General features: G+C 33.0%; 3 protein-coding genes across 3 annotated transcripts; 2 read left to right on the top strand and 1 right to left on the bottom strand.

Annotated features, from left to right (window-relative positions):
* The first annotated feature begins 6,039 nt into the window (after positions 1-6,039).
* Positions 6,040-7,966, top strand: LOC145600439 (uncharacterized). Its single transcript, XM_081656336.1, has 3 exons — positions 6,040-6,127; positions 7,095-7,590; positions 7,798-7,966. Exons 1-3 carry the CDS (start codon positions 6,040-6,042, stop codon positions 7,964-7,966), a joined length of 753 nt encoding a protein of 250 aa, XP_081512462.1.
* Positions 7,967-11,528: 3,562 nt separating this feature from the next.
* On the top strand, positions 11,529-13,594 carry LOC145602644 (tetraketide alpha-pyrone reductase 2-like). Its single transcript, XM_081658813.1, has 6 exons — positions 11,529-11,634; positions 11,784-11,956; positions 12,595-12,783; positions 12,919-13,081; positions 13,182-13,371; positions 13,453-13,594. The coding sequence occupies exons 1-6, from the start codon at positions 11,529-11,531 to the stop codon at positions 13,592-13,594; spliced, it is 963 nt and encodes a 320-aa protein (XP_081514939.1).
* A 252-nt stretch (positions 13,595-13,846) lies between these two features.
* Positions 13,847-19,621, bottom strand: LOC145602368 (uncharacterized). The gene is made up of 2 exons (XM_081658561.1): positions 19,015-19,621; positions 13,847-15,516 (listed from the first exon to the last, which is right to left on the bottom strand). Exons 1-2 carry the CDS (start codon positions 19,261-19,263, stop codon positions 14,263-14,265), a joined length of 1,503 nt encoding a protein of 500 aa, XP_081514687.1. The 5' UTR covers positions 19,264-19,621; the 3' UTR covers positions 13,847-14,262.
* Positions 19,622-27,349: the final 7,728 nt, after the last annotated feature.

Below are 27,349 nucleotides of genomic sequence, written 5' to 3'. Positions count from 1 at the left end.
TGGTAGTGATGAAGGGAATTCGTCACGGTAATCTATATCCTCTTTTGGGGACAACTGTAACAGGTGATTTAGCCGTTGGAATTAGTGGAAGTAAAGACCAAACAGAATGCACGAGGATATGGCACATACGCCTTGGGCATATGTCGGAAAAGGGTCTATCATTGCTTAGTGGACAAGGTTTGTTGAAGAACATGAAGAAGCCACAAATGGAATTTTGTGAGCATTGTGTGTATGGAAAAGCACACAGGGTGAAGTTCTCTACAAGCAAGCACAAGAGCAGAGGATTGTTAGACTATATGCATACGGATATTTGGGGTCCGTCTAAAGTTGCTTCCAAAGGTGGTTCCAAGTATTTTGTTACATTTGTTGATGATCATTCTAGATATTCTTGGATTTATTTTCTTAAGCATAAGAATGAGGTATTCGACATTTTCAAGCGATGGAGAGCAATGGTTGAGAACAGAACAGGTCGAAAGCTAAAAACTGTAGGTTTAATAATGGTACCGAATACACAGAAGGAGCTTTCAAGGAGTTTTGTGATTAGGAAGGCATTGTGAGACACTGGACGGTCAGAGACACACCACAACAGAACGGAGTCGCGGAAAGACTGAATCGTACACTACTTGAGAAGGCAAGGTGTATGCGCTCTAATTCTGGATTAGGCAAAGAATGGTGGGCGGAGTCGGTTGCTACAGCTTGTTATATAGTAAATCGATCCCCACATTCTTATTTAGATGGTGACACGCCTTATAGGGTGTGGTCAGGGGAAAATGCAGATTACACGAGACTTAGATTCTTTGGGTGCACGGCTTATTATCATGTTAAGAATAATAAGCTTGATGAAAGAGCCAAGAAAGCAATCTTTTTGGGGTATCCAAAAGGGGTTCAAGGCTATCGTCTTTGGAGTGTAGAAGATTCTAAATTTGTAATTAGCAGGGATGTGACCTTTGATGATAGATCTATGGTAGCTTTATCGAAAGCTATGGTGCCTAATGATGGTGATGTCAGTATGAATACAAATACTCAAGTGGTGGAGATAGAATCTAGAAACCAACAAGATTCTAGTCATGTTTAGGTGGAGCATCCTGGTGTTTCTCAAGATGACGAGGAGGATGATCTGGATCATGAGGAGATTCAGCAAGAAAATGCACATGTACTACAACAGCAGCAGCAGGATTCTTTGGCATCCACTAAGCCAAAGAGAAATTATAAATTAGTTCAGAAGTTTGGGTCAGACGAACCTCTGAGACATTACGGCACTACTAAAATTCGGTCAAATTGCGACCGTTTTTTTACGACCGTCATTAAAACGGTCGCAAAATATAATATTTGCGACCGTTTATAAGGCGGTCGCAGATTTGCGACCGTTTTTAAGGCGGTCGCAGATTTGCGACCGTTTTTAGGCTATTTAACGGTCGCAAACGTATTTAAAAATAAAATACATGTTAAAAATAATTCTAAATAAAAACAAATCAATTGCGACCGCAAAAAACGGTCGCAAATTGTGACGATTACGACCGTTTTAGGAACGGTCGCAATTTGCGACCATTTGCGACCGCCTTTTGCGACCGTTTAAGGCGGTCGCAACAGGGTTAATATTTTTTTCTCTAAAAATCCTATAAAAGGAGTACTAAACTAACCCTAGCCCAAACTGCCGCTCCATATCTCCTCACTCCTTTCTCTCTCTTTTTTTTCCTTTCTCCCTCTCATTCTCTTTCCTCTCTTCCCTGATCTGCTCCTCCTCTCTCCTTAATCTCTCTTCTTTTTCCTTTCTCCCTTTCCATCATTTTCTTCTCTATTCTAGTTCTACTATTTCCTTAGGATTTTTACTCTCTGTTTCTTCTTCATTCTATCTTTTTCAACCAAAAAATTGTGGTGTTGTATTTTCGTCAAAGTTTGGTATTAATGGTCAAATTCGACCATAAAAATTCCAGATCTGGAGTTGTTATGGTCGAATTTGACCATATAAACCTAAAGAGGAAGAAGTTTTGTGAAAGGTATGTGTTTCTTCTCTAAATTTTTATTATATTTTTGTTTATTTTCAAATTTTGTTGTTTGATTTTGTTCTCTAATTTCCATGATTGTTCGATTTTTTTTCCGATTTTTGTTCGTGTTTTTGTTTGAGTTTTGGTTCGATTTTTGTTTGTATTTTTGTTTGAGTTTTGGTTCGAATTTTTGTTGATTTTGTTTGAATAGTAGTTCGATTTTTGTCGAAATTGTGTGATTGTTCGAATTTTTGTGGGTTTTTTGTAGGTTTTATTTTTGTAAGTTGAATTTTTGTTCAAATTTTGCTTAGTGTTTGTGGGTTTGATTTGTGTTCGACTTTTTTTGTTCATTTTTAATTTAATTTTTGTTCCTTTTTTGGTTTAATTTTTGTGCATTTTATTTGTGGGTTAAATTGTTTTGGCTTAATTTATGTTGCTTTTTTTTCGATTTTTGGTTTGATTTTTGGTTAAATTTCTGGGTTAATTTTGTTTTGATAAATGTATGTTTTCTTGGGTTAAGGGTGGGTGGGTGGTGGTGGGTATTGGTGGTTGCAGGTGGGCGAAGGTGATGGTGGGTAGCGGGCGGCGGCTAGTGGTTGTTTAGGGTGGGCAATGACGGTGGTTTGGATGGGATCTAGTTTCGGTGGATCTGGGTTAAGGGTGGGTGGGTGATGGGTCTTTTTCTTTTTTTTTGTTTTTTTTAAAACTTTTAGCGACCGCTTATGACGGTCACTAATTTCAAGATTTGCGACCGTTTCATAAAGCGGTCGCAATTATTAATATTTGCGACCGTTTTCACAACGGTCGTTGAAAATAGTAAAAACGGTCGCAAAAAATCTGCGACCGTCAAACGGTCGTAATTTTGTTTTTTTGCGACCACGAGAATAACGACCACCATGTTACGACCGTTGACGGTCGCAATTTTTTTTTGCGACCGTTTTTTCTATTTTTGCGACCGTTTGAGGCGGTCGCAATTTGACCGAATTTTAGTAGTGCGGGCAGGTAAACTTGGTAGAATATGCACTCTCAGTGGAGGATGATGAGCCGGTCACCTTCAAACAAGCTGTCAAAGACAAGGATAGCAATAGTTGGTTGGTTGCTATGGAAGAAGAGATGCAATCTCTTCATAAAAACAAGACATGGGAAGTAGTCCCATTGCCCGTGGGAAAGACTGCTATAGGTTGTAAGTGGGTGTATAAAAGAAAAGAGGATCCTTCCAAGTTAGATAGAATAAGGTATAAGGCTAGGTTAGTGGCCAAGGGATTTGCACATAAAGAAGGTGTTGATTACAATGAGATATTTTCTCCAGTGGTAAAGCATATTTCTATTCGGGTGCTACTGAGTCTTGTAGCTCATGGAGATCTTGAGCTGGAACAACTCGATGTGAAGACAGCCTTCTTACACGGTGACTTGGATGAGGAAATTTATATGTATCAACCTGAGGGATTTAAGGTTGAGGGTAAAGAGAATCAGGTATGTCGCTTGAGGAAATCACTTTATGGATTAAAGCAATCTCCTCGACAATGGTACAAGCGATTCGATTCTTTTATGTTAAAACAAGGATTTTCTAGAAGTATTTACGATTTTTGTGTATACATTTGCAAACTTAATGGAGGTGATTATATTTATCTCCTATTGTATGTAGACGACATGCTTATTGCTTCAAAAAGCAAGGTGGAGATAAATAGGTTAAAAACTCAACTCGGTGAAGAGTTCAAGACTAAAGACTTGGGCGCTGCAAATAAAATACTGGGTATGGAGATTAGAAGAGAGAGATCAAGCCGGAAATTGTTCTTGAGCCAAAAAGGCTACATTGAGCGGGTTATAGAAAGGTTTGGAATGAAAGGTGCTAAGTCAGTGGTGACTCCATTGGCTCCACATTTTAGGCTCTCTGGTAAACAATCTCCTACTACAGCGGAAGATAAGGCATACATGGATAATGTACCTTATGCTAGTGCAGTTGGTAGTTTGATGTACGCCATGGTGTGTACACGTCCAGATCTTTCACAAGCAGTCAGTGTTGTTAGTAGGTTCATGGCGAACTCAGGTAAAGCACATTGGGAAGCAGTGAAATGGATATTACGGTATTTAAAAGGTACCATTGACACAGGTTTATGCTTTGGTGGAGATACATGTCAAATAAGTGGCTTTGTTGACTCAGATTATGCTGGTGATCTAGATAGAAGACGATCTACTACTGGTTATGTGTTTAAAATACATGGTGCTCCAGTTAGTTGGCGATCAATGTTACAAGCTACGGTGGCTCTATCTACGACATAAGCCGAGTATATGGCTATGGCAGAAGGAGTTAAGGAAGCATTGTGGTTGCGGGGACTTCTAGATGATTTGGGGTTAAAGCTAGATAATGTGAATCTAAATTGTGACAGCCAAAGTGCTATTCACTTGGCCAAGAACCAGGTTCATCATGCTCGTACCAAACATATAGATGTCAGGTATCATTTTGTACGGGATATCATAGAGGAAGGTAGTATTTCTCTTATGAAGGTGCAGACAAATGAGAACCCTGCAGACATGTTAACCAAAGTTGTGTCAAGAAGCAAGTTCCAATACTGTTTGGAATTGCTTAACATTGTCCCATGTTAGACATTACATGGAGAAATAAATGGAACTACGATTGGTTTGATCCCGGTTAAGGGTACGTAGGCAGTCATCGTAAAAATGGTGCAACCGGATACATATTACGCAATTTGTTCGTCCAAAATTTGAATGTTTTTCAAATTATGAACGAGGTGGAGAATTGTGGGAATATATGTGAACATAATTAATTCCTAAATTAATTATGGCTAATTTAAGAAGGATTAATTTAAGAGGAGAGAAAATGATGGCATGCAGAATGGTAGGATGAAAGCAAATGTTTCGTTGTTTTCTTTAGTAATAGAATCTATTTAGAGCATGTAAGACCTTATAAATTGTTTAGGTTGTAATGCAGTTATTAAGTAATTCATTCATTGTAATTCACATTAAAAGTTTAGAAAAGTTTTATTTTCTTACAATTATTATTTTCTTCATAGTGGTTATTTGTCTATCCCAAATATTATTTATCTTTGTGAGGTATCGGTTTCATATTATCTAGTAGAAGTCACATTTCCGCTGCAAAAGCTCTAACAGAACTTATAAAAATATATTATTTTTTCTCCAAAGTGTCAATTGATAGATCACGAAGCACTTGATTACTTCTTACTTCTTCTTCAGCTCCCCCTCAATACATATTTACCATTTAAAATTTTCATGCACAAAACTTAAACAGATCAATGAAGTAAGAGGATTATTAATGGTAAAATATAGTTGATTACGTAAGAATACTTGAAAACAGGACTCGATAAAAATTGTAACACAACATGGACACTCAACTCAAAAGTTATAAAAGCATTTTTAAGATATATGGTGTGTCCGTGTGGATATACTTCTAAGTTTGACAAAAAGATATGTTTGTTCCTTCTTAAATATATAAACATACAAAGAAAATATTATCTAGGTACTAAGTATTTATCTATCTTGTTCCATCAAAGTTTCATCGATTACTCTTTTGGAAATTATTTCTAAATGGAGGTAGTAGTATATATCAGATGCAAATTTATTCTATTCACAAGAACTCAAATTAAAGAAGCAACAATAGAGCTATAGAACTAGGTAATTTAATTATCACTACACCAAAAAAAATTAACGGTTGAATTTATTTGTTGCAATGTTGCTCCCCTTTTATGGGTATGCCCACCAAGTTGTCATTGCCACAGTCCATTCAATTTCAATACATAAAAATAATTTAAATATGATAATCTCCTAATTTAGCAAAACAAATGCATGGAATTAAAAGAGAAAACTGAGGAAAATAGGGGTTGGGTAAAGAAATTCCAAAAAGGCAAATGCATTCTTTGCTCTAATTTCATGCAAGGGAGATAAGGAAAAAAAAATTACATCTTTTAGCCCCTCTAATCAACTCAATACTTTTATATAATCTTCATGAAGAACCAAAACAACAATAACTATTGGTAGGGGCACTGGGGCTGGTGGTGGAATACATTGTTTCACGTCGATGGTCGGGATGGAAGACCCTGCCGGTACTAGGAACGGCGATGGTCGACGAGTTATGGTAGTTGCAGACCCTACTAGAGAGTCAGCAGGTTAGTAGCATGCATATCCAGGCCATATCCCTTTTTCAAATGATTGTACAAGTTTTAAAAATTTACTTGTTGAAAACATTTTTGTAGTTTGTACGTAGTATATTGGTTTGTTCATGTAAGAACCATGCATACTTATGATGAAGACCACGTGATGAGTACGTATCTTATGAATTTTTAAGCTAAAACTAAGTTATAAACTTGATTAATTGACGCATCTTGAAGCTAAAACTAGATTATCTACCCTTATTTTGTCAACCAATCACAAAATGTCAATAATATACCATCAATTGGAAATTAAAGCCGGATTCAGGGTAAAATTTTATCAAATTGAAGTACACATCTTATGAATGTTTAAGCTAAAGCTAGATTAAAAACTTAATTAATTGATGCATCTTAAAGCTAAAACTAGATTGATTACCCTTATTTTGTCAGCCAATCACAAAATGTCAATAATATTACCACCAATAGAAAATTAAAGCCGGATTTAGGGTAAAATTTGATCAAATTGAAGTACGTATCTTATGAATGTTTAAGCTAAAACTAGATTAAAAACTTAATTAATTGACACATCTTAAAGCTAAAACTAGATTAACTACCCTTATTTTGTCAGCCAATCACAAAATGTCAATAATATTACCATCAATTGGAAATTAAAGCTAGATCCAGGGTAAAATTTGATCAAATTGAAATAGTTTTCTGAAAAATAGTTAGTGTTAGACATCTATTTCCTTAGTTTTTTTCTACTTGTATCATTTTTTCCAATGTCTAAGTTTCAATAAATATCTTTAACTGTCTTTTAGAATTTTTCCTTAAAAAAAGATGATATTTTGAGACAAGTAACGAAAGTCCTGCAATCTGTGTGATTAATATAGACGAGTGTGAAATTGTAATGAAAAGTGTCTAAAATGTCAATTAGAACTGAATTTTCTAACAAAAACATTTTGTGAATCCTGTTCTATTGCAACAGCTTCCCTACAATATGCCCTTGGCCATGCAATAATTGAGAAGGACGAATTGATTTTAATACATGTAATGAGCCCTTGTCCTAGGAAGGGTACGTTTGGCTCACATTTGAGCACCTTCTTCCGAAAACATCAGCTTGAACTCTCTAATGCGACCTCAAATGATCCTACAAAAGGTGGTGGCAGGGGTAATTTGGGTGGCGGTGTTGCTGGTGGCATACTTGGTAATAGTGGCATTAGTGGTATTTTTGGAGGTGGTGGAGGCGGCATTTTTGGAGGTGGTTGGGTTAGTGACGGCCATGGAGGTGGGAAGGAAGAAGACTTTTTAAATGTCATGAAGAAGGCATGCGAGACAGCCTACCCTAAAATGAAAGTTCGAGTTGAGAAGGTGGAGCAAGGATGCATGGACAAGGCTACCACTATTTTATCTCAGAGCAAGTTGTTAGAGATTGAGCTTCTTATTGTTGGACAACGTCGAAATCTTCCCAATATGTTCTTAGGGTAAGTTTTTCTATGATCAGATACTAGTATATACAACTAATACGATTGTAAATAAGCATTTGGTACGTTTTCTAATATGGTAGTATTAATAGATTCCATTTAAAACTCCTTATTAATTTTCGCATATTAAATGTAAAATGTTCATAAAATACTTCTTGTTCTTAAACTGAAGTTGTTTTATGGAATTATATCTTGGTTATATAACAGAGCTAGGAAAAATGGAGGCCAATTACTAGGAGGATCAAAGGTAGTAGACACAGCAGAGTTTCTGATAGAAAACAGCTTATGTACCTGTGTTGGAGTTCAGAAGAAGAGCCAAAATGCAGGTTATCTTCTCAATACCAGAACCCACAAAAACTTTTGGCTGTTGGCATAAAAAAAACACAGAATTCAGCAAATTACTGATAGCTTCCAAAAAAAACAGTCCAGACCACAACCACAAGACACCCGCGCTCTGTCTGAGAAATGTACATATTTTCAGATACTCGCAGCAGTTTGTTAAAATGTCAATGGATCAAATGTTGATACAGTAGATGTCATGTTTTGCAGAACATAGCAAATCCAATTCCATATCATGATTTTGTTAATTGGTTTAATTTTTTCAGTAGTATGTACATGGAATGCTTATGAAGCTTTAATTTAAAATCTCCTGTCTCACAAGACAAGAGTCCGCATGTAATCTATCTATTAACCTATACTAAAAGCGAATCCTTCCATGACACTTGGCACAACGTCATTTCTTCTTTTCCCGCCAATTTCATTAATTCCTAAATTATTATATTATATTTTTATTATTATTATATATAATATATAATTATTTCCTTATTATATTCTTATATATTATTATTATTATATATTATTTAATGTTTAAACACACGAAAATGAATAGTTCAGTACTTCAATACAGAGCACTTCACCATGATTCTAGAATCTCAAAGATTAAACATCTATGATAGAGAATATCCATAGAATATTCTCATCTTAGGTTTAGGATATATTTTGTATAAGATTATCTTTATATCTGTACATATCTTATAGTTACCTAATATGATTAGGTTTCTCATTGTAACCCTATAAATATTGATCAATGGAAATCACTCTGATTAAGGAGTTTTCCCGAAATCTGACATGGTATCACAGCTTAGGTGAGATCTTGGGATCATATATAAAAATTCTCACCCTGCCGGTGGGTTGCAAAATTAAACCCACCGGCGGGATATACACAAACTTTTTATGCTTCCGCAAACACACACATATAGATTTTTTTTTTTCCTTTTCTCAAAGTTTTTTTATTAGAATCTTTATGTAACCTTGCGCCTCCCACCGATACTAGCAACCGCGAAAGCCGCCTCCATCATTGGTGTCAATCGCATACACTACCGCCTTCCACTACTGGCAGTAACCAAATATGCCAATCTTCTCCATGTGTCGCACTCTATTTCCACCTCCTCATGACCAACAATGATTCTTACATTGTTCCATTGGTTTTTCTACACATAATCACATAGATTTTGTTTTGGTGGTCGTATATCAGATTAAGGTCAACTACTTTTGCACATCTCTTTTGCTATCAAGTTGGCTCCTCTTATTGTTGCAGCACTTGGAATCTTTGTGGAATATAGATTTGGTATTGATTATTATTCTTTACATAATAAATATATACATAGTAATTATATCAACCATATCATTCACAAAACAGAAATAATGTGAAAAGGTAGTATAAAATCTTTTCAAACTTCCAATATTATTTTATACTCCACAATACTATCTAAATATATGTTGCAATATCAAGGGTTACAAAAAAAAGTGGGCTGAAAAATTTAATATGTGATAAGGAAGGTAAGACATAATACTACTCAAAATGTAGTATATAAAGAAGTGTTTCAAAATGTGACATGAGGTAATTTTTTTTAAATTTAATTAACATTCTTTGGTAAAATTGCTTGAAAGTTCTTTTCGTTCACTTAAATTTGGATATTAAAACACATGATACAGAATGGAAGAATTGTACAAGTAGCAAAAGGAACAATGCTATAGCTTATGGGTGCCAATACTTCTACAGGTATTACTTTTATTTCACTAATTATACTTCCAATAACATCACATGTATTTATTTGCCTTTATATTTTCTGTTTTGGTTTTGTTTTGCAGACACGTAATAAATGAATGATGAATAATGTAGGGTCATTGGCTTAATTATCATCTCAACATTTTTTTTTGGAGGAATTATCACTCATTTCCTTACTATGTTGATTAGATGCTATTGTTTAATTTTTTCTATATAAAGTGCTATTATACCCTCTTTAGGATCGGTTAAGTTTGATTTTATAGTATTAGTTAGTTTCTTTGCTTAAATTGGTAATCGAATTGGTTAAGTTTAAATTCATATATTAGTTAGTTTATATTCATATACTATAGTTAGTCAGTATCAGTTTGATTGATTTGCTAATTGAATTGGTTAAGTCTTATGTTTTTCATAATTCTGATTAGTTTTAATGTGCTTAAATTACTAATTGAATCGGATAAGTTAAGATTAGTTTGCTGATTGAATTCGTGAAATTTAAATTCACATATGTAGTACAATGTTTAGTTTGGGTTTGATTATTTTGCTAATTGAATTTGTTAAAGCCTATATTTTTCATGGTAATGATTTGTTTTCAATTGCTTAAATTACTAATTGAATTGGTATGTTTAGATTCTTGAAGTACTAATGCTTAACTTGCGATTGGGTTTGTTAATTTTAATTAATATATTTTGTCCTTATAAATAAAATATATGTACCCACCACGACCTTATATATGGATCTAAAAGTTTAACTATAGAAATGTTGGATGGTATTTTTTTAAAAAAAAATCAATATTAAAGAACAGTCTTGACACAATATCTTTAAACTCATTAGTTTATATATGTATTAATGTATATAATTATAAAAAATGGCCAAACATTTACTAAATTAACTTCCAATTCTCCGTAAAAAAATATATTAACAATACCGATTATAAAAAGGTTGTCTTATATTATGACCATTATTAATCATAATAATAATAATAATAATAATAATAATAATAATAATAATAATAATAATAATAATAATAATAATTTAATTTAATCCGTGCATGGCACGGGTCTTACACTAGTATCAATACTGAAATGAGAAACACCACACCAACAAAGTATATATATATATATATATATATAGTTTTAAAATTCCAGATAGCTCAATAGGAATGTCGAAGAAAGTATAGGGAAGAAAGAGCTTATTTACCAGTCCATATTCCATAATGACATAATGTCGCGGCTCTGCATCATGGAAAGTAGGTCACGTAATTAACAATGAACAATGAACTTTGTATTCACTTTCTGCTTTCTTCAATGTTCCAGTCGATTCCTCTACATGTTAAAATTGACATATAATTAACATCAAATTAGCAACTAATCATTATCCTAGTGTAGCATGCACTTCACAACCATGTTTGATCCCATAAAGCAATAGAAAATTACCACTTGCCTACAAAATTCATGGGCTTTCCCATTGTTTAATTCAGCAGGAAACCAAAATACTGCGAAACTAGTTGGTAGTAGATCAGCAAACTAGCTACCATATTTGCACAAATAATAACGCATGTCAAATAGATTAAGCTAAGTAAAATATAATATTTGTGTACCGAACTTATGGCACATAACAATACTACGCATATAAAGAAAATGAACAACAATCCTTTTGTTCAATTGTGCATGTTTTGGATGACCAACCTACTCATCCAAAAATTACATATAAATACAGTTTACAAACACTTTAGAAAATTAAATGCTGTTACAACGCCAAGATCATGACATATATCCTACAGAGACCACATACGGTAAATATATAGCATTGTGAGAAGCCATCAGCAAGAGGTGCAAGCAACATAGCAGGGAAGAAGCACAGACAGATTAAGATGCCGGAATATTGTGTAACTGGAGGCACAGGGTTCATAGCAGCAAACCTAGTAAAGTCGCTGCTTGAAAAGGGACATACTGTACGTGCCACTGTCCGAAATCCAGGTTTATAACTCAAATATATCTATATGTGAATGATATGCTAAATATATACAGATGCATTATATGTCTTACTTGTAGCAAATCATACTTGAGTATCTTACAGAATCTTGCTTATCAAATTCAATTAAGTTGACTTATTTTAAGTGAAACAGAAGATGACGAAAAGGTAGGATTTTTATGGGAAATGAAGGGAGCAAAAGAAAACCTCAAAATCATGAAAGCAGATTTGATGGAGGAAGGAAGCTTTGATGAAGCTATCCAAGGGGTTGATGGTGTTTTTCATGCTGCTGCTCCTGTGCTTGTCCGATATGATGAAAATGTCCAAGTATTAATCGATCTATCACCCTCTTGAATTAGAATTTGATCATTAATCGATCTATATTCAGTAAATCTACTTCTTCACTTGTGATATTATCCTTAACTACACATTTTATTAAGCAGTCTAATGAAAGACAACTCGCGGCATGGTAAGGATCTAAAAACTTCCCTATTAAACCAAAAAGTATATTGATTCAATGTTTAAAATGAAGCTAATGTTCACTCAAATGTAACTTATTTGATAAAAGGGCACACAATTACACAAATATACATTAGGGAACTATAAAATGTAATTAATGATGAACTATAAGACTTTTTAGATGGGCACTTCACGTTTGGGTACCACACGACACATGCATCCACTTAATATTATACGAAGTAGGTTTATTTGAACTATTTCCAAATCAAATTAGAAAAGGGGTGAACATATTGCTAAGATCAACCAATAAACTTCAATTATGCACATATGATACAAAAAAGTGAGATAGAGTATAAATCTGGAATCTAAGAGTGTGTGAGCATCATTTCTTTCCCAAAAGTTTATAAGGGAGGGCATAATTTTCTTTAAAAGTTTCATCTTAGTAATTTAACAAGATTATATATCGTAAAAAAGTTCATCGTGACAATTGACAGCAACCCTTGCAGGAAAATCTGATTGAACCCAGTATAAATGGAACCTTGAATGTCCTAAGATCATGCATAAAGGTAACTACTGTTAAAAGGGTTGTATTTACCTCTTCCTGTTCTGCAATAAGATACCGCGAAGACATCCAGCATGTTTCTCCTCTTAATGAGTCCCACTGGAGTGATTCCGACTACTGCAAGAAACATAATGTAAGTAGCATATCCCTTCTTTCAGGTTGGTAATCTGCCATGAAGCGAAAGAAACATTACTTTTTACATACCAGGCCAGATCGATCATGATTTTTGTAATGACTAGCCATTCTACTTTTGTTGCTCCTTCATAAGCTTTGGTATGCATATGCGAAGACATTAGCTGAGCAGTCAGCATGGAAGATTGCCACAGAAAATGGTCTTGATTTGGTGGTAGTGAACCCATCATTTGTGATTGGTCCCTTGCTTGGACCGCAACCTACTAGCACACTGCTGCTACTGCTTGGGATCATTAAAGGTAGATCTTGCAGCTTGTTGTTAGACATATCGTACACACTGTGAGATGTGTAACCTACCTCTTTCTATTATGGAAATAAATCTGTCAGTTTTCCATGCAGGTGCAATAGGTGAATATCCGAACCAGGAAATAGGGTTTGTGCACATTGATGATGTGGTGGCAGCACACATTCTGGCCATGGAAGAAAGAAAGGCATCTGGGAGGCTGATTTGCTCAAGCGCAGTAGCTCACTGGTCACAAATTATAGACATGCTGAAAGCTAAATATCAAAGCTATCCATACGAAAAGAAGTGAGCACATAAAAAGCACTAGTAATAACTGATTTACATAGCTAGGAATGTTGCAGTTTACAGATTCCGGTGTTGTTGCAGGTGTGGACCTCAGAAAGTAGATGACAAGCCTCATAGCATGGATACTAGCAAGATTGAACAACTGGGATTTCCTGGCTTTAAAACCATTCCTCAAATGTTTGATGACTGCATCAAAAGCTTCCAAGATAAGGGCTTTCTTTAATGCTCTTAATCTGTCTTCGCCATTTCAGTAGAGCATTTACAGTCACTCACTCAGTCAGTACAAGTATAGTAGAATCTTAACTATTTGAATTACAAAAAATTGCTTTTATGCTTCTGATCATACGAAGATGATTCACATTGCACTACGATAACAGAGATGTACTATTCCTTGATGTCAGAATGTCTCTTCACAAGAATATTTGAAATTCACATACTAGATCTCATCATACACCGTTATGAAAACAAAATTGCATTCTCATTTCAGAAAATGTCGATGTCAGATTAACTGCTTCTTACCAAAATACAATACAAACTGCTTCATAGTTCTTCTATAAAGAGGATGACATAATTAGGAGACAGATTACCAGAGATACTAACTATGCATACCGAAATATATAATTATGTGGTTCATAATATACATACACTCTTTACTCCTATTTTTATTCCCTATTGATTAGCCAGCTCAACCACAAATTTAAGCTACTTCTAGCAACAGCCATTACTATTTTTCAGTGATGTGCGAATAAAAATAAAGGAAATCGGGGAAGAAGGGACACTGAGAACAAGAAGCTATGGCATCGTGGAGCTAGCAGAGGGATTCTGTAACCTAAATATCCAGTACTTGGTATGAAGACAGAGAAGATTGCTAAACATGCTTTCTGGATTAACTCATGCTGGATTTTCATGATTACCAGAAGTTGCACATTTCTCAGCATTGCTCATTCTCATTCTCATCTTCAGGACTTGCTTGGGCAAATGGGAATGCAAAGACGGATCATAGGTAGGACTTTTCAAAGGACGGTACTCAGGAAATAGCCTACCAGCTCTGTATTGCACACCACATGCATTGCAAAGTGTATTTCGTCCCATAGGCCCCTCCCTCCATTGTGGGGTGTCCTTCGATTCACAATGTAGGCACTTCTTACCTGCATGTTTCGGTAGTTTGCGTTTCAGACTCAGACAAGAGTCAGAATTTTGGTTCCCTTCTCTAGAATCTGATTGAATCTCATTGCTAACCTTCTCTCTCAATTTCTCAAATTTCTTGGCTCTATGAGCACGGCTCTGGTTTCTCTTATTGTTACCCAAGATCCACTCCTCGTCAGAATCTGATTCAAGAGAAGGGTGTTGAGATTTGGTTTTAGTAGTAGTAATTGGATCCCTCCCATTGGTGTGATTCATTCTAATCTCCTCAACTTTCTTTGGTTTGGGAGTCAGGTTTTGACCCTTCTCAAGTGTGTAAACCACCCTCCTCTCTTCGATTTTGTTAGATTTAGGAGTAGGGTTTGGACCTCGCTCACTTGAGATACCCATCCTCATTTCCTGGACTTTCTTGGGCAGATTAAAATGTATAGAAGGATCAAATCCTGGACTCTTTAAAGGGCGGTAATCAGGAAAAAGCCTACCATGTTTATACTGAACTCCACATGCATTGCATAGAGTTTTTCGTCCCCTCGGCCCTGTCCTCCATTGTGGGGTGTCTGTTGTTTTGCAGTGCATGCATTTCTTCACTGCTGGGTCAGAATCTGAATCAAGTATATCACTAATTTTCCTAGTCCGCATCTGCTTGGATGGAATACACTCTTCGGTTTCATCTGATAGAGAAGACTCCATTGAGTACTCTGACTCAGATTGGCAAGCTGAATTTTGTTCTCTGGTATAGATATTGGTGCCAAAAAACTGAAGGCCTCCTGGAAAGTTGTTCTTAGTGGGTTGATGGCATTGGCTTTGAGTACGCATTGCTGATATGACATCAGTGTATGACCTCTCTGTTTGGAAGACTGAAATTGGACTTGACGTCTGAAGATTGTTCTGAGAGGAATTGTTCAAGGAGGTAGAAGTTTCTTTCACAGGTGCCATGCCTCCTTCACAGACAGCATTGTCAACATATTCTAATGGCTGCTTCATGTCAACTATGGTTTCATCCTGAGATAAAAAAAAAAATAATAATAAATAAAAATAAAAAATAAAAAAACTTTACCACTGGTAACTTTCAACTATCCAAAACTTGTTGTAGAACAAAGAATGGCCCAAATCTGATCATTATGTTTAGTAAACTGAGCATGCAGGACATGAAACAAATAGATAAGCCAAACAACTTAGCTTTAAGCCAAAGATAACACCAAATGCTGAAGTTAACAAAAATAGGAAGAAGAAGACTTCATTTGATTATAAGTTTTGGCAGATGTCAAGAGCTAAAGTTGTGATGACCACTGCTATTACAATGGAAAATTACTCTATCACCTTAACTGCGTAATTGGATTTTCTTTCTAAAATTCCTCAACTGCTACAATTCAATTGATGTAACAAACAGCTTCAGGTTAATATTTAATCGATCCCATGTTTGTATAATAAAGTAGTTTTTAAAGGGGTGCCGTATACATAGTCTCTGCATCACAAAAAAAAACTAATGTGACAACTCATTGTGCATCATTATGTGAATGAAGACATGGTGTAGATGAATGAAGAGCATACAAGTTTACTTAAAGGTCATTAGGGTGAAAACAGTAACATAGAGGGAGGAGGCTAGGAAAGAAAAGAAGTGATCGATGATAGATGCTATAGACTCAATATTGATTCTAAAAGCAAGACAATGACCAACTAGAAATCCACAAAATGAAGCACAACTCCAAAGGTTTTAAGTACTACAATGTCCTTGGTGTCATGCCTATTCATTTCACATATTGGCTTACCTCTTCTTTCTTTTTATTGGTTTTGGTTATAATCCATTATACCCTAGTTTGACTAGAATCAGATCTTAACTGAAGTAACGTAACTGAATTTGTAGTAAGCAGTTAAAAGGGGTTCAGAAGGTAAAATTAGTACAATGAAAATGTCAACAATGTAGCTCTCAAAAAACTAGGTTAGAAAATTTGATTTGAACATAAAAAGACAAAAGTCACAAAATCATATAGGAGGAAGATAATATAGAAAGTAAAAAAAAAAAAAAAAAGGCAAGCTCTTCAGGAATAGAGACAGAAAGGAAATTAACAGTCTAGATAGAGAAATATTCATGAGGGAATAGAACTATAAAATTAGCTGGTGCGAACAGGGTGATGATAAATCTTCGTATCATTAAAGAAAAAGGAAGCCACTAATGGTCATTTTGAAGTACTACGTGTATTAATATAGTGAGAAGCTGAAACTAGGGACCGGAAAGATCAGACAGGCTGTTACAAGTTAACATCACAGACAAACATGAATTCTTTGAGCTAATAATATGATTGATAGATGAAAAAAGATAAGAGCTTTTGGTTGAATCTCATCTGTTACAAGCTAAATGGAACTCTTCTGGCAAAGTGAGCCACATTATTTTCTTCCTTTTTTTTGATAAAAGAAGTGAGCCAGCTTTTGATGCAAATGATTCTTTGATAGGACAAAGAAATCGAAAAGAAGATAGCTATTGTTTTTTCCAAATGTAAGAATAACATACATTAGGAAGCCCTCCTCACGAGAGGAAAGCGATAGCAGAAGAACTGATCATCCATTTTGTCCTCAAATTTTGGGGTAATTATCATTTAAAGGGGGAAAAAAAAGCCTCACAGAATACATTGATTATCTGATTGCAAACTTAATCCTTTAAAGCCTTATGTTTCAAGTACATCCGATGTTGCCTCTGCTACATAGAGATATGACATCAGGTAGCAAAGGCATTAGAAAGCAAGATATCAGGTGGCAAAGGCATTCCATAATCATATCAATGGATGTCCCCTCATAATAATAATGAGCAAATCTGATGATTAAATACTCCGTAAAATTAAGTGTAAATAAGGGCTGAGCTTAATTTTCAGCTTCTATAATATAACATAGAATCATCATAAGGAGGACTCTAATTTTTTTTTTTCCTACACCCCTCAGTTTTTCAATCATCCCCTACCAAAATATTCTCACTTTACCACATCCTCTACAAAGATATAGCAAGAACCTCAAGCTCTACAACTATATATTAAGGTGAAAACCAACACGTACATGCATCATAAAAGAATATGACGTTAAATTTCCTACAAAATAAACCTTTTAAAGTCACCTTTGTGATTGTATCTGTTTGGTGGTTGCTAAGAGCTGGTTGCATTGGCTGGTTTGACTATATGGTTACATTAGATTTGGTGAAAGTAGCTAGTGACTAGTAGTAGTTTGTTACTTTGTTACTTGAATAAGTGAAAAAAACAAATAATTTTGGAAAAAGCTAATAAATTGTAGAGGGATGTAAGTTTTAAAACCTTTACGAGAATATGGTGGTCATTTGGCTTAAATTTTACAACCAAATAACTTGGAAAGCTCATTTAACTTTATATAAATTGAAGAAATTAAAGGGTTAAGTCTTAAGTACAACCAGCTCATTGAATCAGCTATTTACCAAACAGCCAAAATAGTAGACTTATTAAATTAACCTTCTATAATGGTCAAATCAACTCATCTTTGTCAAACTCTCTTTAATTACCGGACAACGCCAATGGATTGCATACTTATATGGAACAATTCACAACTCAAATCTTGCTACTCTACTAGGATATTCAGTAAATTAAATTAAATAGAAAGGTTTTAGGAAATAAATTGACCATCAAAGAAGGTATGTATGGTATATATAGTTAGGTGGACGTAGAAAAGCTGAAGAATTTGATTAATCTGACATTAAACTATTCAGCCCTCAAAACCAACCTACTCAGACTCCCGGGAACAAATGAGGTAAGAAACTAAGATATAGCTTCTTTTCAACCGTAGTAGTTGGTCATCCAAAATAATCCTTTTTCCCCAATCCACCTCTCTTACGGCAAGAAGTATGGATTGTGCTGATGGCAGAAACCAAGAAACTTCACAAGTATGCAACCTTACCCTAAAATATCATTGACAACTAACAGCTGCTAAACCGTTCCACAGACTTTCCCACTTCTCTTCACAAATAAAGATTCTATGATACTTCTCTTCCATCCTAGGAATTTTTTCGTGTTTTCTTTCACTAGATTCGACACAATCCAAAAATTCCTTTCGTTATCTGGTTTTGGACTTAAGATACTAGCCAATGTCATTAAAGAGACATATTGTGCTCCTTTCAACACATTCTTCCAAGTTCCAATGATGGAACATGGCTCAAATATCACATTATCACTATAAGACCTTCAAATTATTGTGCAACATTTTTTAATGCTTAACACATGATCAATCACTACTCATTAGTATCAGAAACTTAACACAATCAACATCAAAATACACATAACTTCATTATATATATGTATAAAAAATGTCATTATTAGATATATTACTATCAACATGTAAGCAGCATAACTGATTCAAAAGTTTCACTAACCAGAATTTATTTATTTATTTTTTGACAGAAATTACACTAACCAGAAATTAATATAGGTTAGTAATCAGATAATTTATAAAATTAAGTGACCAAAAAAATGTGAAGTTTGAAATACTTACAGATGGTATAATTTGACATTTAAGCCCTTCATAACCACTATGCAAAGCATCCATTGATTCATCATCCTCATGATCACAGAGCCAGAGGTCTTCATCCAATCTGCTATAATCACCCAATAATTGGCCAAATTGATTAATAACACCCAAATCCAACAATTGCCCAAATGAAACATGGGTATTGGGTATTGGATCAACCCCATTTTTCTCATTCCCAGAAATTGCAACACCCTTATTTTCAGAGGCAGCCATTATTAAAAATCAAAACTTTGATATAAAATCAGATGAAAAATGCTCACATAGAGCTTTAATGGGGTTGATGCAAGATGAAATGAAGGTTTTGGATTGCTCCTTAAATAATAATTTGTGTAGTTTATGGATTTATATGGAAAAACAAGATTTGGGACAATTTAGGAATGAATAATTATTTGGGAAATTGGGACAATTTAATTTATTGGGGTAAAAGTATTATTCCTAATCTGCTGCATCATAAATCTGGTCAGATGCTTCCTCTCTAAATCGAGCAAAAACAATAACAAAATTCTGGTCTTTTTTTGTTCACTCCCGGCTTGTCCATAACTAACTTTTACGGACAATAGTGAATACTGGATTCTATATTCTATTCATCGTTCATTAGACTCAATTTAGTTGACACATTTGTTTCTAAGAAATTTGTATTTTACCACTCAAAACAAAATTTATTTTATTTTAAAATAGAAAAATTTGTTGAAAACCATCCTATAAAAATCAAAATTTGTTGAAAAGCATCTTACAATTTTTTTTTGTCAAAACACACCTGTTTTAAAATTAATGTTTGTCAAAGCATACCTGTTTTAAATTTTTTTTTGTTAAGTCCCACCATTCCCCCGGATTCCGACTAATTACTTACATTTCCGGCGTTAACTAACATGTGCACCTCACGTGACTCATTTAACCCCACTTTTCTTTTATTTTTGATCCCCTCTTTTCCCTCCATTTATTCTTCTCTTCGTCACCCCTCTTCATCACGATTTGGTTTTTATAGCCTTTTATACAATTGCACGGAAATGTAAGTGGTGAAGGGGGAATGAATGGAAGGAAAAAGGGGAAAAATAATAAAAAAGTGGGGTTAAGTGGGTCACGTGAGGTGCACATGCTAATCAACGCCGGAAATATCAATTAATAGTCGAAATCCGAAAAGTGGTGAGATTTGACAAAAAAAAATTTTACAACAGGTGTGCTTTGACAAAAAAAAAAATTTATAAGATGGTTTTCAACAAAATTTAGTTTTTATAAGACGGTTTTCAACAAATTTTCCTTTCAAAATACCACCTAAAAAACGAAAAAAAGTTAGATTTTATCACCAAAATCGTTCAATCTAATTGCTTTAAAAAAATTATTTGATTTTGTGTGCCTATAACTTGCTCTTCAGAGAGCTTTGGGTCATTTTTGCTTTAAGGATCCAATTCAATGTCAAAATTGACAAATCTAATATATATATATATATATATATATATATATATATATATATATATATATATATATATATATAGAGAGAGAGAGAGAGAGAGAGATATTTTAGAGAGTCACGTTGGATTTAATTTTCTTAGCGCACCTTGTAAGATTATAAATTTTAGTTGTAACCAATTAAATAAGACAATATTAATTTCTTTTAGAATGATTATTAATTTCTTTTAGAATTTTCTTCAAAAAAAAATCTTTTAGAATTAATTAATTCAAATGCCACGCTAGCAAAATTGGCGAATGATATTTTTAAGTTTCAATTAATTAAATATAAAATATTATCTTTTAATATTAGGAACTTTATCTATATATGTAACAAATTTTAGCACATAAATACAAAAAATAATATTTTAAAAAATTCAAACAAACCATGCATCGCACGTGCTTCATCTGGTAATTATAAAAAATGATTCATTTTGCTTGTGTCACACAAACTGAGGTATTTATAATGTGCAAAACAAGACATTTTAAATCATTTTTTTTACATCAATAGGTTCCAAAGGCTAAAAATGACCCCAAAACATCTAAATAGCATGTTTATAACACGAAGAGCGATTTTTTTTTTATAACACGTTAGATTTAAAGTTTTATAACGAAAAATGTAAGATGGTGGTGATTTTTTTTTCTTTGGGTGGTATTTTAAAATAATTTTTTTTTTTTTTTTTTTTTTTTTTTGGAAAAAGATTGATTCATAAATAAAAAGTTATACGACATCTACAAAATAACCTTGTTTTTACTTTATTGTTCAATTTGGTTAATAATTCAAAAAGTGAGTAATTTGCGGGTTGTAAAATACAAAATAACCTTGTTTTTATTTTATTGTTCAGTTTGTTAAATATAATTGAGAAATTCTCATTGGTAACACTCAATTTTTTTTTAATTTTTCTCTTTGTTAATTTGAAAGAATTTTTTTTCCTTTATTAATCGTGTATTTTTTTTTTATTATCAAATATAATATTTTTAATTGAAAATCTTTAACTATGGTTAATTTTTTACGACATATTTAATTTTTTTTATTTTAAAAAAACACCCCTTTTCTCAACTAGCACAACCACCTTCCTCCCCCTTTATTGCCAGTCCGTCAGTCATCCCCTATCGGCGTTGCGCCTCCCTACGCCAGTGACTCCCACCACTCCTTTTTCCTTGAGTTGACCTCCACCCCTTCCACCACCCAAAAGTGCGCCACCCAAACCACAAAACCCCCATCCAAAAGTCTGAAACCACCTAAACCCTTACTGATAGCTGAGGGGTTCACCAATGAGGTCCCCCACCTTAAAACGCACAACCCAAACCCCACCCAAAAGTCTAAAACCACCTAAACTTTAACTGGGGGTGGGGGTTAACATATAAGTATAAAATATAAAATTTTGTTACGAAAATTTCAATCTCAATTGTTTAAAAAGAAAGTTTTATGAAAAGGAAAATAGAAATAAACAATTCTATGTTGTGCGTTTTTAAATCTTTATATTTTTATCTAAATAATTCAATCTTTAAAAATCTTGATCTTTAATAGTTTTAATTTTACATTAGTGTTAATCTCCAATAATGCAAACCATTAAACCTATTTTATTGTCTTCAAAAAAAATAGATAGACAAAATTAAGTAATATAATATGGCACATGATTATATATAACTAACTTTTTTTTAAAAAAAAAAATTATAAACTATTTTTTTTAGTAATCACCGTGCATTGCACTGGTCCTAAACTAGTATAATTCTCATAGAAAGTTTGGTAGTAGTAGAAGTTAAGTGAGCCCAGTTTTGAGCTAAGGTGATAGGAACTAGGTTGACTGGACTAGATCGGTCTATAAGGCTTGGAGTGGATTTGAAATATATGGGATCAATCTAAAAGTTTTATTAACATTTCTTTATATATAATATTCAATTCGAATTGTATGGCTTTGCTAAATATGATGGGTATTAAAGGCTTGTTCACTTCATCTTAATTTCAATTCATATTAGTTCAATTCAGCTCCAATTAGTTCAGTTCAGCTCCTAATTTCCTTCTCTCATAAATTATTCATCCCATTTCATCTCAGTTCAGTTCAGCTCCAATCAGTTCTGTTAAGCTTAGTTCAGTAAATGTGAACATGCCCTAAGGCTCTATTTGATTTTCCCTGATATTATACTCCCTAATTACATTATTTTGTCTAAACTTATATTATATATTTTAACTAAATTTATCTATTCTTATATTATTTGTGGATACTTATCTAAAGTTTTTATGGTGCATTATATCATCAAGGATTTACCATCTTGTATCCAATTGAGTTATCTTTCCTTATGTATTTAGATCAATTCTAAAGATATTATTACAAATATTTATTTGACTTTCTTTTAAAAAAAATGTATATATTTGGAAATGAATCAATTTTATATCCTATCAAAGATAGATAATCAAAGATAGGTAATCAAAGTTATTGTGCAAATAACAACAATTAGGAAATAAATAATATTACTTTGTAACGATCTCATAAAACATTTTGTTGAGGTATATTGTATTTTCTTAAGAGCTAAAAAAAAAATTTAATTCGTGTTTATAATCTTAGTTATGGTGTGAAGGCCATACATCACAGTTTTAATTTTGAGATGATGATATGGAAGACCTACCTCAAATAGAATTTGTCTACATCAGTGCCATTTGTGGGTTTTTACTGGAAAAAAAGTTATAAAGTCAAAGTCAAATCAATTTAGACTACCAACAAAGATGAAATAAAACTGCTAATTGACCATGGTATTCCGGTGGGTGGTTTGGAAAAACCAGATTGAAACCAGATCATGGCAAAACCAGATTGGAACAAAATCGGATACATAATTACCTTTTTTCAAAATATACACGTGTTACATAATAATTGGATTAATGTAAACCCCTTTCAATTATATAACCTTCATATCATGCACAAAGTATTAAATTTCAATTTAATCCTGTCACTCATCAAATACACAATTCTCTCTAAAAAAAACCCTCAAATTAAATACTCTTCTCCAGTAGGTACTAATCTCAAACTTCTTGCCAATTCTTGTATTTGTGGTTTCACGAAAGGCTAATGGGTCAAGAATATAGTGATTATGGGATATCAATCCCTAATTATGCTATGGGAATTCGTATCTTATTGATTGATCCAAATATGGCTTCACTTATGCACACAACATCAATTCTTGAAGAAGCAACATACAAAGGTACGTTGAAAGAGAAAACTATTTATTGCACCCCGTCCCATTTTTAATTTCTTTAGTTATATATTATTCACTCCTTGTTATTTTCCTATATTCTTACTTAAGTATTACATACCTATTTTATCTTTGAAATGATTTTGTAAAAGCGTTTTTAGAGATGAAAATAACGTGTATCCAATTTGTTCATGGGATGCTTAGTACAAAATAAATAAGGTGGTAAATAATAGAGAAAGAAATGAAATTACTTCTTTTGTTCATCTCCAATTTTAAACCTAAATTTATCCCTCCATTATTGTAATAGAGGTTTTTTTTTTTTTTTTTTTTTTTTGACAAAGGATTGTAATAGAGTTTTAATAATTAACAATATAACCCTCTAGTTAACTTAATGTTTATTTTTGCCGTGCTTTGGAAAATAAAAGGCAAGACTTTTTTTTTTTCTTGAAAATTAGTTTTTGTATTTATAATTTTAAGGTTTATACACTTTATTCGCTAAATTGAAAGCTTTGTCCAATTGATAAGTGACTGATTATGATGGACAATTTTGTTCTCTTGATTTGATATGCTTTATTTGTGATTCTTTTGTTTTCCATGAAATAAATTGTGTGTAGTGATGAATTTAAAAATCAATTACATTTTCAATATATTTATAATTGTTTTTGGGTCTAAACATCAAGTCATATAATTTTCCCTTGATCATACAAGTTTATATATTTTAATTTTAATTCATACTTATACGAGTGAAACCCCCTTTTTTTTTTTTTCTTGAAATCTGATATAGTATAAAACATATTTCTGGACCTCAACGATCAGCTTAAACTTTTGGTTGAGTTGGTCTTCTAACATGGTATCGGAGCCAGCGTGACACAAAGGTCACGGGTTCGAGTCTCATCCACCCCCCCCCCACTTTCAAGTGGAACATTAAGCGCAGGGTATGAGGAGGGCCCATGCTGCAATCACACTTCTAGCCCAACGGGCACTCGTGTGAGGGGGCGTGATATTATCGCGAAGGATTTACCTTATTTATTTATTTATTAGTTGCTCTTAATTTCCTTCTCTCATAAACAATTCATTTTAATTCAGTTTAGTTCAGTTAATCAGAACAGGCCCTTAGTAGACAAAGTCTTAGGACAATTTTGTTATTTTCAATTATTATTATATGATAGTTGAACTATTTTTTTTGTATAGTTTTGGTGATCATGATTATTTAGGGAATTGTTCTGATTCTTTCATCCTAATTTGGCTGAATTTTAATTGTTTTTTGCTCAATGAAAAAAATTTAATTTTATACTATTTTTTTGTTGAACTTAAATTATGGTAAATTATGGTACATTAACTTAAATTATTTTTTACTGATTCTCTATTATATTTAGTTCAAAAATTTATTTTTACTTATTTTTAATTTGCTAAACTTAACTTTTTTTAAAAAAAAACTAATATTACTTTAAATTATATTATTTTCACTGAATATTATTTAAATAAGGTGAAAAGAAAGGGCATAAGTGGATGTTATTGTTTTGTGACTCTTGATACACAAAATATTATTATTATTATTATTATTATTATTATTATTATTTTGAAATAGTGATTATATTATTGAGGATTTAGAGCTACACACTACAACTAGAAAAAGATAGAGAAAAAGTTTTAAGCTTTTACTTTAATTATTTATATATGAAAGCTATCTTTATCCTAAAGAATCTAAATCACATAAGATTTACCCATTCATTTAAGTTTTACTGTAATAATACACGTCCTTCGTGTTTTTTTAAGTGTTACACTTTGACTGTTTTCACTATTCACATAATTGTTTGACATGATTATTTTATTAATATATAAAAAAAAATTATTGTGTAATATATCATTGGATTCGTCATAATATATACTTTCATAATATCAGTTTCCTTATAATTTACTACCATATGAGTAAATAAATTAATAATCAAAATCATGTCTCAGCTTGTATGTCTGGTTAAAGTATCTATTACTCTATACTAAAGCGGGATTCTTTTTGGAGGGAACTTTTCCTCCTAAACTCTGCTTTATTTATTTTATTTTATTTATTTAGATTTTACATAATTATTTAATTTCCTAGGAGAATTATTATCTAAATATTTACTGTTGTGCACATTTTTCTACACTCATCTATATTTCAATTACTTTTCCATATTAATTTTTAAAAACGAACATGGTTCGGACATTATCTAGTTAAGTAGTTATAGCTATTAAAAATAATAAAAAAAAATTAAAAAAAGAACACAGAGAGGTACAGTATTTTTTTGTTTCAAACTTTCAATATTTGCTTTTGTCGATTTGTAAATCATGAATGCATATATTTTTCGATAATTGTGCAAGAAAAGTGTTAATTGTCGATTTTTATATAAGACCTGGTTATCTGTCTATTTCTAAGTAAGAAATGTAATTGACTGTTTTGTCGATTCTTGTTTAATTTTATGAATGCCATAGTTTGTTGATTTTATGTAAGAAATGCAATTGCTTAGCCGGTTAGTGAGTGTTCTTAATATCAACTACGAGTATGTTATAATGCAATATATGTTGTTGATTTGATCTACACACGTGCATTGACAAACATGCAATCACAAAATAGATGTCCTTTTTTTGTTTTGTTTTTTTCGGTTTTTTTTTTTTATTTTTAATAATAAATATGAGGATGCAACCAATAAATAAAAGCTACTCCCTCCGTTTTTAAATACTTGCTCCATTTTTCCATGCACGGAGTTTTAGGAGAAATTGTATGAAATAATCCCACATTTGGCCCACCGCCATGAAACCCAGTCCCCAGGGATCAGGACAGAGAAAAGATTTCATGGGAGGGGAAGGGGGAGGAAGGGCGCGGCACTGCGAGAGAGCTTCTAGGTGGTCGGCGCTGCGGGAGAGTTTCTTGGGCGGTCGTCAGTGCTGTGGGACAACAGAATCCGGCAGCTGGGTCGGCAGGAACGGCGGCGGGGGGGTGGTTGTGGCTGATGGGGGGTTTTGGCTGGTCGGGGTTTTTGAAATAATTATTTAATTTTTCTTGTTTTTAATTTTTTATTTTAATTTTGTTAATTTTTTATTTTACTTTTTTATTTTAATTTTTTATTTTAATTTTTTTGAAATAAACTTTTGTTAATTTTTTATTTTAATTTGTTTGACCAATCGTAGGCCGACACGTGTCAGGGCAACTTGTGATACCAGTTTAGTTGACCGATTGGAACCATTAGAGCGAAGTGGATATAAAGGTCGGATTATTTAAAAATAATCCAAAAGTGGGATTATTTTTGGCGGACAGGCCAAATGTGGGATTATTCCGGGCAGTTTTTCCAATATTTTATGAATAACTACAAATTACTACCTCCAATTTTTTTCTTCACACTGCATATGAATAAAATAGTTTTGTAAAACAAATATTATCATGTGAGATTTTGTTGAATCCCTTTCAATATGTACTTGTATAATATTACATTATTCATATATATATAACTTTTTGTTTTACTATTGTACGATTAAATATATTAATGTTTAATAAATAGTGGTGTGCACTGTAGACCTTGTAAAATGCAAGTGAAATTAAGCAGAGGCAGTATTAGAGATATTCAAGATTTCAAGCTAATTGTTCATGTATGTTTGTTGTAGTTACAAGTGCTGAATTGCCAAGTGTAGC

This window comes from Chenopodium album, chromosome 21 (assembly GCF_948465745.1).
Source record: "Chenopodium album chromosome 21, dcCheAlbu1.1, whole genome shotgun sequence".
Lineage (NCBI taxonomy): Eukaryota > Viridiplantae > Streptophyta > Magnoliopsida > Caryophyllales > Amaranthaceae > Chenopodium > Chenopodium album.
The sequence above is the reverse complement of the archived record's forward strand: the minus strand, read 5'-3'. Positions and strand labels throughout refer to the sequence as shown.

Excerpts from the sequence above, each read along its gene's own strand:
- LOC145600439 (XM_081656336.1), top strand. The coding sequence starts at position 6,040 with ATGGTCGGGATGGAAGACCCTGCCGGTACTAGGAACGGCGATGGTCGA. Across the intron at positions 6,128-7,094 it reads CCCTACTAGAGAGTCAGCAG|CTTCCCTACAATATGCCCTT; the intron begins GTTAGTAGCATG and ends CTATTGCAACAG. Across the intron at positions 7,591-7,797 it reads CTTCCCAATATGTTCTTAGG|AGCTAGGAAAAATGGAGGCC; the intron begins GTAAGTTTTTCT and ends GTTATATAACAG.
- LOC145602644 (XM_081658813.1), top strand. The coding sequence starts at position 11,529 with ATGCCGGAATATTGTGTAACTGGAGGCACAGGGTTCATAGCAGCAAAC. Across the intron at positions 12,784-12,918 it reads ACTACTGCAAGAAACATAAT|CTTTGGTATGCATATGCGAA; the intron begins GTAAGTAGCATA and ends CTCCTTCATAAG. Across the intron at positions 13,372-13,452 it reads AGCTATCCATACGAAAAGAA|GTGTGGACCTCAGAAAGTAG; the intron begins GTGAGCACATAA and ends GTGTTGTTGCAG.
- LOC145602368 (XM_081658561.1), bottom strand. The coding sequence starts at position 19,263 with ATGGCTGCCTCTGAAAATAAGGGTGTTGCAATTTCTGGGAATGAGAAA. Across the intron at positions 15,517-19,014 it reads AATGTCAAATTATACCATCT|GATGAAACCATAGTTGACAT; the intron begins GTAAGTATTTCA and ends TTTTTATCTCAG.